Source organism: Onychomys torridus, chromosome 2 (assembly GCF_903995425.1).
Source record: "Onychomys torridus chromosome 2, mOncTor1.1, whole genome shotgun sequence".
Lineage (NCBI taxonomy): Eukaryota > Metazoa > Chordata > Mammalia > Rodentia > Cricetidae > Onychomys > Onychomys torridus.
This window is the reverse complement of record NC_050444.1, coordinates 108343971-108356237: the sequence shown is the minus strand read 5'-3', so window position 1 is coordinate 108356237 and position 12267 is coordinate 108343971. Positions and strand designations below refer to the sequence as shown.

Sequence of the window (12267 nt, the reverse complement as noted above, 5' to 3'; positions counted from 1 at the left end):
CCACCAGCTTACCCTGTACAATGCATGTTGTTTGTATAAAAAGGGCGAAGTGACAGAGGATAGCAGAAGAAGCATACATGGAGAAAATGCCTTATTTACCTTAGGAAATTCTGAGCCTTGTCCAGGCTTGGTTGTAAGGCAAACAGACTCTGTCTTTTTCAGGTTGCTCTAAGTCACGATGGTCTAGGTTTTCTCAGTAGCCCTTCCTTTCTTTATTGGCCCATTTTGAATTATCTATACTTTCCTACCTACTAGTCCAAAACCTGGTACTGTGAGAATATGGTTGGTTGCCAAGAAGGCATTTCTGTGCAGCTGCTTACCTTGTGTTGACTAGCTGTGATTATCTGCTCACCTGCCTGTGAAAATTAAATGGGATGAGCTGAGAGTCACGCTGCTGTTTCGTGTAAACCGGAAAAGCTTTGTTCATGCCCTGCTTTGCCATTGTTGTCAGAGAATGGCCTTCCATGCTTAAGAGGGATGCTGGAGGTGCCAGGTGCAGGTCTCCTGATTTAACTTGGAAAATCTAGGTCCTTTTTTCCCTTTTACTCCATGCAACATTACTTCTGTTACGTAAAGCTAAAGTGAAGCATAGGGGAGCTCAGAGAACGTAAAGACCCTCTTCAGATTTTTTTTTCATTTTTCTTTTTCTTTCTTTCTTTCTTTCTTTTTTCTTTCTTTCTTTCTTTCTTTTTTTTTTTTTAAGAGAGAGTTTCTCTGTGTGCCTTTGACTGTCCTGGAATTTGCTTTGTAGTCCAGGCTGGCCTCAAACAGAGATCAGCCTTGCCTCTGCCTCCCAGGTGCTAGAATTAAAGGTGTGTGCCACCACCGCCTGTCTAGATTTTGTTTTCTTGAGAGACCTTCATATGCTATGTGATGTGATTAAGATGAATGTATTACTTAGAATTTTAGTTGAGCTTATCTGCTCTAGAGTGTTTTAGCAAATGCTTGATTTTGTTCTCATTTCAAGGGAAGGGGCTGCCTGTCTGATAGCATGCTGTGAAAAGTGGAACTCGGGCACACAGTTGGTGTAACTACTAAAAGAGCACAGGAGGCAGGAGGGAATGCAGGGGAAGAAAGTGTGGGTTTATGTGCTTTGTGCTTTCTTAGCTTCTTGAAAAGCACGTGATAGATAGTGAGAACTCACATTGTATAGGTCATTTTGTGCATTTAAAAAGGGTGGAAAACTGAGATTCTAAGTTGAACTGCTAAGGTAAAATTTTCTTCCTGATGTGATTTTTGTGGCAAATGTTATATGTGGGTGAAAAGATGTTCATGAGAAGGAAAAATTAATTTATCCTTTCTTCTCTTCTTCCCTCTCCTGCTCCCTCTTTCCCAAATCTTTACTTAAATCTACCTTAGGCATATCAAGGGGTGTAGGGTTTATTCGATTTGACAAGCGGATTGAGGCAGAAGAAGCTATCAAAGGCCTAAATGGCCAGAAACCTCCTGGTGCCACAGAGCCAATCACTGTAAAGTTTGCTAATAATCCAAGCCAAAAAACCAATCAGGCCATCCTTTCCCAGCTGTACCAGTCTCCAAACAGAAGGTACCCAGGACCGCTAGCTCAGCAGGCACAGCGTTTTAGGTAAGTCTGGTCCAGTTCTCGTGCCCAGCTACTAAAATGGAGGAGGATGTGTAGGTTTACTGTCAAGTAATTGTATCAACAAGATCTCTGCTCTGAGTTTGTCATTATTGTTGTTTTCTTTCTTTCTTTTGCTTTAATGGGCACAGAGAAAACATACTTGGGGAAATAGCAACTTTTGAAGGTGAGGGCAATTAACTGTAAGAGCAGTTCTCCTCCAGGAGTGATTTTGCCTCCAAGAGACATTTGGCAAAGTGTAGACTCATTTGTGATGGCATAATTTGGGTGGAAATGTGACTCACATCTAGTGGGTAGAGTCCAGGGATGCTGCTGAGTATCCTGCAGCACACAGAATACCCAGTAGCCACAGGTGCCTGGGCCCAAAGCACAGCCTGAGAAAACCTGACCTACAGACTGTGAAGTCTGATGGGCAGTTTTCCTTTTGTTACTGTTTTCTTGAGAAGAATTTTTGTGTTCGAGCTGTTAAGTTGAGCTCTTTCAGTTTGCTTTGTTTCATAATATAGACATTGTTTAAGATATGTGACCTATGTGAATGCCCTAAGCTTCTAAAAGTGGGCCGCTATCTCCTTTTGTTACAGTTTAGAGATTGGTAAACTTTAGCGGTAATGGTTCATTAAATTTTCAGAGTCATGTTTTTTGCACCTATGCTTCCTCCTTTCCTTTCTCCTTATCTCCTCTCTCTCTCTCTCTCTCTCTCTCTCTCTCTCTCTCTCTCTCTCTCTCTCTCATTTTCTTCCTTTATTTTCCGCTCTTTAAATATCTAAAAGTCATTTGCTGTGCCATACAGAAATTAGTGGCAGTCTGGATTCTGCCTCTGTGTGGTTATTCACTGATTCATTAACTCAAAGAAGGCACCTAGTTACTGATGGGCATAAATACCCCAAAGTTCTCAAATTAGCTAGTCCTTGAATAAACAATCAGACCAGGAGTCATTTGGGGCATATCTTCTGCATGTGAAAAAAGGAGTGACTTGAGGTTCGGTTAGAAACAGTGACATCTGATTTTTATGAACAAGTCACCCAGTTTTTATTTCTCAGGATGTTGTAAATACCATTTGGTCACATGGTATGGTATGGCCATATTGTATCTAACTCCTAAGCTAATGTTTTATAATAAGTACATGTAATTCTTTCCTTCATGAAACAAAATAGTTAATTATCAAAACACATAATCACAAACATTGTATGCTAGAGGACTTACCTTGCATGTTTTCTAGCCCCAGTCACATATATTTTTCCCCATTTGTGTATTGGAGTGTTGAAAAGAGAAGAAAAAAATCAACTTAAAATATCTCCTTCTAAAAACACTTAAGTATGTTAGTTAGGTGTGAAAAGGAATGCTCTGTAAGTGCCAGGTTGAATACCTACCTAGATTAGCGTTCTCTCTGGGAGAATGATAGCATTAGGAAGGGCTGTGTTGACGAAGATGACCAGCTTCCTGGTTCAGTGAGTTCAGCTGCTGTAATTTTGAGAGAAAAAGCATTGGGAAAAACAAAATGTGTGTCACCTTTGACCTTGGTGACAAGTATTGACAATTGAAGGAGAGGAAAGGCTATTTGACTATTTCCTTCTGCAGAAAGAAATCTCACAGCACCCCTTTTCAGTGCCAGATTATGCCCTCTCACTGTCATCTTTCTTGACTATTCTCTTGTTGGTATTTTAAAATATAGTACAGTTAAGATCCAATTCATCTTAGCAGTGTTTTCCAGTCGTCATTTTAGTTTGCTTTTAGAAGAAAGCTGCACTGCCCTAGGCTCTTTTATGTTTTCAATGAAAGCTGTAGTTTTGTTTGGTTGCTGAGGAGCACTCTTAGACTCTTAAGACCAGGCCAGAGGACCATAGATAGCATTGAGAGTCCTAATCACTGGCTAGCACTTACGTGGGCAGCATGTGCAGGACACTGGCACCACAACATCCTCACTGAATCTTCCTGTCCTTTTGTAGGTGCCCCAGGCCTTTTATTTTTGATGGGGTAAAGTTTTCCAAGGTTGTCCTCATGATTAAATTTAAAACCTTTAAGAGTATATATTGTCATTACTTTTCAGATTCTTTGGCCCTTATAGAAAGACATTGTAGAAGAAAGGAATAAGGGGCATTAGTTGAAAGGAAAACCTGGTAATAGTAAGGGAGCACGATTACAGGAAATGGGGGTTTGAGCTTGGAGTCCCAGCTACTCTGGAGGCTGAGGCAGGAAGATCACTAGGAGTTATGGACTGGATTGTGCAGTGCTCTACTTATCGATCTAAGTTCATCGTCAATTGGCAGGCCTGAAGGAGTAGCTACCACCAGGTTACCCAGTGAGGGCCAAATGGAGAGCAATCAGGAATTAGGGTAGACTTTTCCTTCCTTAGATTCCTTCTCTCTCCCTCATCTCACTGCTCATCCTTACCCCAGCACCTCTAAGTGGTAAAATATGAACTACCCGTGTACTAGAGAATGTGTTTGATCTAGACTATGTATTGGTAGAAGCAGAGTCTTAATTTCTACCATCCAAATGTATTGTGATGTGTGACCAGTGTTTTTCAAAGGTTTCTTTAATTTGGCTGTCATAAACTTAAATTTCCTCACATTGTTTTATTGACTAAAAGTTGATCTTCTTTGACTTTTTGAGACACTTGAATTAAGGACTTGAAATTTGGTTGGTACCTTGCTCTTTTCTGTAGTGGAGGTCTAATTCCTTACAGTTATTTCTTCATAGTACTAGTTGTTACAGTGCTTTTGCTTTGAGTTTGCCACTTCCCAGCATGAGTTTTAGAAAACTCATTGTGTATTTTGATGTTACCCTGGTACCTTAGCAGCTGAGAGAAACTGGAGAATACAAGTTATATTAACAGTGAAAGGACTTTTAGTACTCATGAAGATACAAATGTAAAATTCCATGTAATAAGGACTAACTTTAAAAGTGGACTTATGAGGTTTATGGCTCAATCTGTATTGATAATCAGAATTATTTAAACATGAACACTGATAATCTGATGGGCTCATTGATGTGTTTATAGTTTTCAAAATAAGACATGCTATTTATTTAAATGCATGCAGTCCATTAAGAATATTCTTAGTGCAGAGTATCCAAATTAAACTGTATACAAAGTTTTCTCATTCATTCTTGTGAGGTAGATTTAACTGTCTTGACTGTGATCTGGGCAGTGGCTTCTTCTGTGTGTCTTTTTGCGTTTTTGAAGAGCCCCTGGAATCAGCTGTTGGGTTGAGCTTCAGGCATGTTGCTGGTTGCATTAGCTTGATCTCATGTTGAAAGACACATACATCAAGTCTCACGAATTATATTCCTCATTCTTAGAATACATGATGCCATGTGATTGGATAAGGGAACATATTGATGAGCTTGTGTTGGTTAACTTTAGGCCAACTATTGCTTTATGCTTTGGAGAGGTTTGATAATTCTTTCCGTGTCCAGAATTGTCTTTTACTTACTTACTGTCTTTTTCACATATTATATCTGACTTTAGTTGATTTTTTAAAATTCCCCTTTCAATATGGTCTTTTCTTAAACTACCAGCTGAATAACTTGATTTTTATTTTATTTTATTTTATTTTATTTTTTGAGCTGAGGATCGAACCCAGGGCCTTGTGCTTGCAAGACAAGCGCTCTACCACTGAGCTAAATCCCCAACCTTGAATAACTTGAAAATTAGGCAGATATCTTAGTTTTATGCTGTATTTGTAAATACCCAGCTTTGAAATGAAAATGCTCTAGCTGATAGAAGATTCTATTAAAAATATTGCCTAGTAAAATCTGAATTACATTATGCTAGTGATAGGAAATGTTACCAAATATCTTTGCTGTGCACTTGTATGTACACATGGCTTGTGCATCTATAGTCAGTGAACTTTAAACTCTGAATTCTAATCAAACATACAAAGATAGACTAAAGATGAAATATATTCTCTACCAAATATAGTAATGTACTGATAATTGTTATACTAATATATTTACCTAAGTATCTTAGTAAATGAGATCTTGCTTTAAGTGAGATTTCTAGTGTTGATATTTATCACTTTGAATTTTATGACTGCATGTAAGAGATGTTGAATTGACTTGTGTCTAGCCATCTGATGCAGTTTCTATAGGAAGTAAAGGAAATAACTGGTTCTTTTTTTTTTTTTTTTTTCTCCATGAATTTTCTTCTCTGAGTCATCTTTAACCCAGTTTCCCTTCTCTTGGGAATCTTTCTTTAACTAAAGGATATCTTAAGTGAAGCTATGTTTTTCTATCTAGTCTTCCAAATAATGTGTTATTTGTAAAGTGGATTATATCCCAGCTAATGATTGGGTGGGAGTGACATTGGTCACCATCTCAGAAAGGCTGACTTCCTTGGGAAGCATCTGATACCCTGGAGAGTAGGTGCAGATGTTGGTGCAGTCCATATGTTAAATATAATTTAAGAACATTCTGGTTTTAAATAGCAAAATATACATGCAATTGACTCCTTGCATTTACTCCTATGGTGGAACACCTTGTCTGTATGTGTCCCCCAGTTACTGCAGAGGCCACTAGACTGGGCTCTACCTTCCTTTTCAGGAGATCGTGTATGAAAGTTGTCCTTGAGCTGTAGGACATAGGATGAAGGTATGACAGCTATGCCAGGGGTACTATGACATTTTCTCCTGTAGCTGCACAGTTTATAATGTGCTGCACAAAGGCTGCTTGATGTCCATATGAAGTGCCCACTGCCTTCTCTAGATTCAAATGGGACATACAGATGTATGGCAGTGAGAACAAGGGACATGGGTTTCAGCTGCATGTATGTAGTCAGCCAGCTGCTGTGCCTGGGCTGTTTAGGAGCAGTATTTCACACCCCTGCTGATGGAGGAGAAGAGCTAGTGTTGAGGTTCAAATACTCTAGGACTGAATTTCCCCTAAAATTGGGAAATGAATGAAGGTCAGAGAACCATATAAGACTCCACAGGTTGGGCAGCTATGAGGCCCATTGAGGGTCTGCAGAGGCCTAGTTGCAAAAGTCCTAGATGTCCTAGAGATTGTGGAATGAGATCGAGATGGGAACTGAGATGTCTTTCTCTCAGTGATTGTAACTCACTCCCATGGCAGGTTTGGTTTCCATCTTATTTAAAAACAGACACATTTAAAGGAAATTCTATGTTGGGAGTTTGATTACTGTCTTCTAAGTGGGTAGAGGGAAAATGGAGCTTCTAGATTTCATCCTTTAGTCGCGTTGAACAGGGACTTCAATATGTTCATCTGTCCCACAGGTGCCATTTGTCAAATGCATTTCATATCTATCATCCCAGGAAGTTGATGAACTTTTCTGTATCAGATTGCTTTGTGATTAGTGTTTGTAACCTTGGTTGTTTTTATTGTTTTTTTTTTTAATAGATCTGTATATATATAAAGGCATGACATCTTTACTCATCTTCACTCTGCAGAACACAAAGTCCTCTGGCATTCTGTACTCTTCACACCTGCTCTATGCTTTCTGTGTGCAAATATTCTTGCCCAGTCTGCCTTCTGGGTAGTTTCCATCCTATATTAAGTGGTGGATGATAATTTTGGTAACCCTTACTTTTATACATAATCATCAGGTATGTGATAAAACATGCAATGCCCAGACTAGTGGTCTGTGCTAAATGGTACATTTGAGAGGGTCATGACACATGGCAGGCCCAAATAAATGAAGAAAGATCTCGTGCCACTCTTGTCTTACACTTTGCATTACAGCAACGCAACACTTCTTCCTTTTCATTTTTTTTTCAAAATACACAAATGCCCAGTGGAGACTGAGATTAGGATGTGCAAGGACAACATTCTTTCATATCTCAAAGACCAGAAGGAATACATTGGCTTTTATAAAAGTGAGAAGAGTTGCTTTTCTAATGTGCTCTGCTGTGTGCTTGGGTTGGACATCAAAAGCTGTTACCCACCCCACTTAGCCTTTCACAGGTGTTAAAAGACAACATAATTGAGCTTCCCCTCTGACTTAGGGTAGTCTTTGGAGAGTGGGGAGCATTCTCACAGTTGGGTGGCTGTATGGCTATGCATTAGACATGCCTGCTCTTCATGTGTAATTTATTTGTAAAATCTAGAAACTAGAGGAACTCTCGATAGTCTTGACATGATAAAGCAGGATGGCACAGATTCTATAAAGCCATGTTTGTCCATAAAATTCAATGCACTTACAATTCTGCATCTTTGATTTTTAAAGATCAAACTTGTCTGAAGTTACTAGCCTTGTGAACTTAGGCTAGCTGGCTAATCTTGGTGTGCTTCAGTATCCTCATGAACCAATGGAATTGTGGCAAATAGAAGTGTGGGAGTTTATTAAAGTGCTGATCAGCTCCAGTGACACTCTTAGAACTTGCCTGGTGGGAAGTCACCTGTTAACTGTTCTAGCGCCTTCACATTTTGTTTCTGACTGTTTCCTCAGATGACCACTGCTTTTTTTCTTTGCTGCACTGGTCCTGTAGAGATAGCCAGTGTTCTACCACAGTGGGTACCCATTCTCTCATGAATGGTAAAAGACCCAGTGTTTTGAGACATCACATATATTTTATGCACAATTATCCCCTTGGAAGGTGGCAGTAATGAGCCTAGCTTTCATGAACTTTAAGGGGGAAAATTAAACACTGAAGTTTGCTAAATGTATGTTTTGCAGGTTGGACAATCTGCTCAATATGGCTTATGGAGTGAAGAGGTAATGACACAGGTTCATGATACTCATAATCCCTTCCCACAATTGATTAAGTTCTTTGATTTGGGGAGCAATATTTCCACCCTCATAAATTTATGTTGGGTTTTCTTTTGCATGTATAGCCTATTGTAAAGCTGCTTTTGAAGCACATTTGACTCATGGAATATTTGTATACCACTGTAAGCCACTTAGTCTTTTAAAAAGTCATTATTTGTTTCAGATTGCATTGCGACATTATAGCATGTTTATGTTATGTGTTGGTTTTTCCCCCCTTCCCATCTTGTTCAACTCATGAAGGCAGTTTTTAGATTTCTTTGCTATTGTGTAAATTGTTACTCAGTGCAGCAGATAATGGTCATTTCATAACCTGTCAATACCTGAATTGTTTGTCTGTCCCTGCAAGCCACAAATAGAGCCTCGGTTGACACATCAAGTAGCTGTGTACATCTGTTGGGAGAGGGGAATTGCTAAATTTGGGGAAATGGAGAAGGGAAAGGAACTTAAACCCATTGCTATAACCAATCTATGTCCCTTTTGTGTGTGTGTATGTCTGTTTCCTATTTTGTTTAGTAGGTTTTCACCAATGACGATTGATGGGATGACCAGTCTGGCTGGAATTAATATTCCTGGGCACCCTGGAACAGGCTGGTGCATATTTGTGTACAACCTGGCTCCTGATGCAGATGAAAGTATCCTGTGGCAAATGTTTGGGCCTTTTGGAGCTGTCACCAACGTGAAAGTTATCCGTGACTTTAACACCAATAAATGCAAAGGTTTTGGATTTGTGACTATGACAAACTATGATGAGGCTGCCATGGCGATAGCTAGCCTCAATGGATACCGTCTAGGAGACAGAGTACTGCAGGTCTCCTTTAAGACAAACAAAACGCACAAAGCCTAATGAGCTCTTGTCCTCAGTCCATTTCTATATGAAAACTATACAACAAAAGCAAGTTAAGAGAAACTTTATACATTAGTAAATGTCTTTGTAAGTCAGTGTTGAGATGGGGATAAAATGACTACTTAGCATCCTAAGAACTATGTGAGATTTTTTATTGCTAGTATTTGAATTAAAACTTCTTAAATATCTTTTATGTTTGAATATGGACAAGAGGTACAGGGTTTTTACCTGTCACATTGCATTCTATTGCCTTCTTTGAAGAAGGTGGACCTTTTAAAGTGTTTCAGCTAAGGGAAGACATTGCTTTTCTTTTTACATAACTGCCTTGAACCTGTGAGTAAATACTGAGGCTTTGTGTTGTAACTCTTCAGTTGGTTGTGTCTTTCCCCACCTCCTTTTCTTTTCTTACTTTTTCTTTTCTTTTTCTTTTTTTTCTTTTTGTTCTCTAATTAGCTTTGTGTTTGGTTTACATTTAAAGCATTGCCGTTATGTCTCAGAAAAGTATTTTGAAGTTTACATTTTTATTTATGAAGTTACAAACAGTATTTATTTTGTAATTCTGATTTGGGCTGGGGCAGGGGGGGTGACATTATAAACGCTTATTGTAAGAATACTGGAGAACTTTTCGTAAAGCAGTACCTTGCCAAAGAGATAAGAGCCTCTTTGATGTGGGTTTAAAAAAAGCATCTATTTTTATAAAAAAGAAAATTTGGAGAAACTTTTTACTGGTCCTGGAACAAATATTTTGACTTGAATACTTTGAGAAATCTCTTCATATGACACCTAGTGAGCTTTTAAAATTTACCAGGAAATTTGCAACAGTTGGAAAATTTAGAAAGATTTATGACGTAGAAAAATACTTTTGAGATCTTTGTATGAGAGGAATTGAGTCAGTGAGGGAACACTGCTGGTTTCATTTTCGTAATCACCAGTGGGGTGTCTGATCATCCTGGTTGCTATGTGATAGATGGCTCACATTGATTTGTGATTTTGAAACAAATAAAAAAAATTTACAAAAGAATATATAAGAGCAGGCAAGAAATTTAAATTACCAAGAGATGGGGGAAAATCTGTTCTTCCTAAAGAAATCCCTTCAGATAGAGCTCATGGTGTTTAGTGATGTACTTGCAGTATCGTTTGAAGAATTGTTTTGTCTTAAGGAAAATAAGATGTTGCACATGATTTGTACTGCAGCAAGTCAGCAAAGGCGATCTGAGTTGGATATATTTGAAGGTATTTTGAGAGTTACGTTTAAGGCTAACACCTGAGCTTTGTGTGATGTAAATAAGACCTTGTGTTTATGAACCTTTCAGCTAATTTTATTTTTTTTCCCTTACATATCAAGTGATGTTCAGGTTTTGAATGTTTTGTATCAGTTTTTTCCTTTGTAAATGGCATTAACATTGTTACTTGAGGTCTTGCTTATTCACTTCTGTTGTCCTGAGGACTTGAATTTACAGTGCATCAGATTCGTTGCTAATTCTGTCTGTAGATAGTCTAGCTTCAGCTGTTTATGGTGATGCTACATTTTCGTTTATAAATATGTTTGTGGTAAAAAAAAAAAAGAAAAATGAGTATAACCATAGGTTTTGAACAAATTTCCTTACATTTTTCATACAAAAATCATAAATATCTGTATGCTATTGAAATTTAACTTTGTATGATGCTTAAACCACTATTTGGGGAAATAATAAAATAAGTCTTTACCATGTATGAAAGAAATTTTAAAAAATACAAAATATTTTCTGATTAGCATCTAGCTTATAATAAATTTTCAAAAAAGCTGAAGGCAACCGTTGCCTTCATCAGGATGCACTGAGAACTATATAGTTACGTCCTGCGTTTTGTATAAACTGAGATGCTCATATGCTTCCCCTTAGAACAGGCAATGTGCTATGCATAACATAGTTGTACATTATCTTTGCAGTTGCTTTGAGTTTTATTTTTTATTATTTAAAATTGTAGTTATAAAATTTTTCAGTATAGTACAGTACATATACTGTGAGGCGCGTGCTAAAGTGAGTAAGCGAGTTTTCATGCTGACCCACTCAATGCTATTCAGAACTCAATTGGCTTAGCACTTTCTCATATCCTTAGGTGCATTTAGATTGTCAGAGTTAACCTGCGTTAAAAAAATAAAAAAAAAAAAAATACATGTATATACTTAAAAAAAAAAAATAAGGTTTCCCTTGTGGGAAAACAGCAGCTACACGCTTCTTTCCTGTACTACTGTAGCAAACCAAGGCATTGATGAGAGGGCATGCAAATTGTGCTTCACTTTACAGTGTTTATCAGAGCACTTAATAAAATGTAAGGCTGGTATTTATTTGAAGTTGTACAGTATGACTTAATTCACATCTGTTGGAATAGAAAATATATTCTGTTGAGTATTTAAGAGGCTGTACATGTTTTCTTTTGTGTTTGAATTCTTTGTGCTTTTTCATGTTCGGTACATCAATAAACAAAGTTGAAGGGAAAGAACTGTGGTGTATTTTTAACATGGGGTTATGGGGCACCTCTACTCAGTCTAGTAAAATAATATCTTTAAATAAAACAGGGATGTTCTTAGAACTCTAGCTGAAAGCTGTGCTGCCTGAAAGAATCCAGAAGACAAGTTAACTGAAGGGAGAATGTGGAAAAACAAAAACAAAAAACAACCAAAAAAAACCAACCAAACAAAACCCCTAAAAGCAAAAGCAAAAACGTGACTGAATGATACTCTGGTTAGTTAGTGTCAGATGCATTCCTAGGTGACTCTTGCTGGCACATGTACTTTCATCAGCCAGTTGTAAAATTTGAGGACTCAGTTGCTATTACTGTGTCACTAATTTAACCTTCAACTACTTATATAGCAGGAGTTTCACAGTTTAGCTAGTTCAGGAGCACTTGAGGAAGGCAAATTTATTCTCTTCTGTCGGAAGAGTGAAGTCCGCATAGGTGTTGGTGTATGATACTTTTGTTGCACAGTTGCTATCTCATTAAGGGAGTTTTTCTGAAACAGAAAATTCACCTTCTGTTAGGTTAACATGTGTACAGCACACATGTGCAAATGGTGAAGTGTGCCAGCTCTGTCCATGATTCATTTATGCATTTCATTGC

At 38.0% G+C, this 12267-nt stretch overlaps 1 protein-coding gene across 23 annotated transcripts in view; it reads left to right on the top strand.

Annotated features, from left to right (window-relative positions):
• Positions 1-11721, top strand: part of Elavl2 (ELAV like RNA binding protein 2) — a 156675-nt gene extending 144954 nt beyond the window's left edge. For 13 of the 23 annotated variants that reach the window (XM_036178815.1, XM_036178808.1, XM_036178811.1 and 10 more), the window contains 3 exons: positions 1360-1585; positions 8232-8270; positions 8838-10751. In XM_036178815.1, the coding sequence (XP_036034708.1) occupies positions 1360-1585; positions 8232-8270; positions 8838-9168 (596 nt within the window). In that variant the 3' untranslated portion in view covers positions 9169-10751. Of the gene's footprint in view, positions 1-1359; positions 1586-8231; positions 8271-8837 lie in introns of all 23 variants that reach the window. The other 10 variants (XM_036178820.1, XM_036178818.1, XM_036178825.1 and 7 more) reach the window with 4 other exon arrangements.
• Positions 11722-12267: the final 546 nt, after the last annotated feature.